Source organism: Aplysia californica, unplaced genomic scaffold, assembly GCF_000002075.1.
Source record: "Aplysia californica isolate F4 #8 unplaced genomic scaffold, AplCal3.0 scaffold00996, whole genome shotgun sequence".
Classification (NCBI taxonomy): Eukaryota; Metazoa; Mollusca; class Gastropoda; order Aplysiida; family Aplysiidae; genus Aplysia; species Aplysia californica.
This window is the reverse complement of record NW_004798266.1, coordinates 202,253-203,865: the sequence shown is the minus strand read 5'-3', so window position 1 is coordinate 203,865 and position 1,613 is coordinate 202,253. Positions and strand designations below refer to the sequence as shown.

General features: G+C 43.0%; 1 protein-coding gene across 1 annotated transcript in view; it reads right to left on the bottom strand.

The window, feature by feature from the left end:
• Positions 1-1,076, bottom strand: part of LOC101846175 (dymeclin) — a gene marked incomplete at its 5' end in the record, with an annotated part of 21,766 nt that extends 20,690 nt beyond the window's left edge. Inside the window, 1 exon segment of the mRNA XM_013089601.2 lies at positions 943-1,076. Coding sequence (XP_012945055.1) covers positions 943-1,076 — 134 coding nt within the window.
• Positions 1,077-1,613: the final 537 nt, after the last annotated feature.

The following is a 1,613-nucleotide window of genomic DNA, read 5'->3' as shown; positions in this document are numbered from 1 at the left end:
CTGGAACCCACAGGGCAAGAGATCAAGGGGAAGACCTCGTGGAACTTGGAGAAGAATCACAGAAATCGATGTACAGAAAAGTGGGAAGACATGGAATAACATCAAGAGGCTAGCCCAGGATAGAGAAAAGTGGGGGGTGTTTGTCCGTGGCCTATACCCTGGTGCAGGGTGAGAAAGGCAATGATGATGATGATGAACAACAATAGCATCAATTTTTTTATAAATCAAGAATTACTACAACAACAACAGCAGCAACAGGGTACACACGAGAGCGGCCATGGCGTTGTAGATGAGCCCAGAGCTATCGAATCAACAAAAACAACAACAACAAAAAACAACAACAACAAAAATAACAACTATAACAAAAACAACAACAACAAATAAGTTCAATTAAAAAAACAACAACAACAACTTACAGGTGAGAGCTGCCATGGCTTTGTACATGAATCCTAAGCAATTGCATAAACAACAACAACAATAGCAACAACAACAGCAACAACAACTTACATGTGAGAACAGCAGAAGCACAGTACATCAGTCCTAAGCTAATGAATAGACAATAACAACAACAACAACAACTGCAACAACAACAATAACAACAACTTACAGGCGAGAGCTGCCATGTCATCGTACACGAATCCTAAGCTATAGTATAAACAACAACAACAACAACAGCAACAACAACAACAACAACAACAACTACAGCAACAACAAAAACAACAACTACAACAACAACTACAACAACTTACAGGCAAGAGCAACCGTGGCGTTGTAGATGAGCCCTGAGCTATTGCATCAACATCAACAACAACAACAACAACAACAACAACAACAACTACAGCAACAACAGCAACAACAACTACAGCAACAACAGCAACAACAACAACAACAACAACAACAACAAAAACAACAACTACAACAGCAACAACAGCAACAACTTACAGGCGAGCGCCGCCGTGGCGTTGTAGATGAGCCCCGAGCTATCCGAGTGCCCCCTGAACAGCTCGGCCGGGCACTTTTCCTGGTTGATGTAGTTCCACAGCAGCGCTTTCATCAGGGTCGGGGCGTGCATCGCACTGGCAAAACACACATGCACACACACATTGTGAGGGGTTTTTTTATTTTCGGGGGGGGTTTGTATTGTTAATGTAGTAAGAGTTTTACGGCACTTGCAACACAATAAGGTCATATATGTATGTGCCGAAGATTAGAGGTGTTCCAAGACAAGAGAGTAACTAAAAAAAAGAGGGGATGCAGTTCCACAGCAGCGCTTTCATCAGGGTCGGGGCGTGCATCGCACTGGCAAAACACACATGCACACACACATTGTGAGGGGTTTTTTTATTTTCGGGGGGGGTTTGTATTGTTAATGTAGTAAGAGTTTTACGGCACTTGCAACACAATAAGGTCATATATGTATGTGCCGAAGATTAGAGGTGTTCCAAGACAAGAGAGTAACTAAAAAAAAGAGGGGATGCAGTTCCACAGCAGCGCTTTCATCAGGGTCGGGGCGTGCATCGCACTGGCAAAACACACATGCACACACACATTGTGAGGGGTTTTTTTATTTTCGGGGGGGGTTTGTATTGTTAATGTAGTAAGAGTTTTACGGC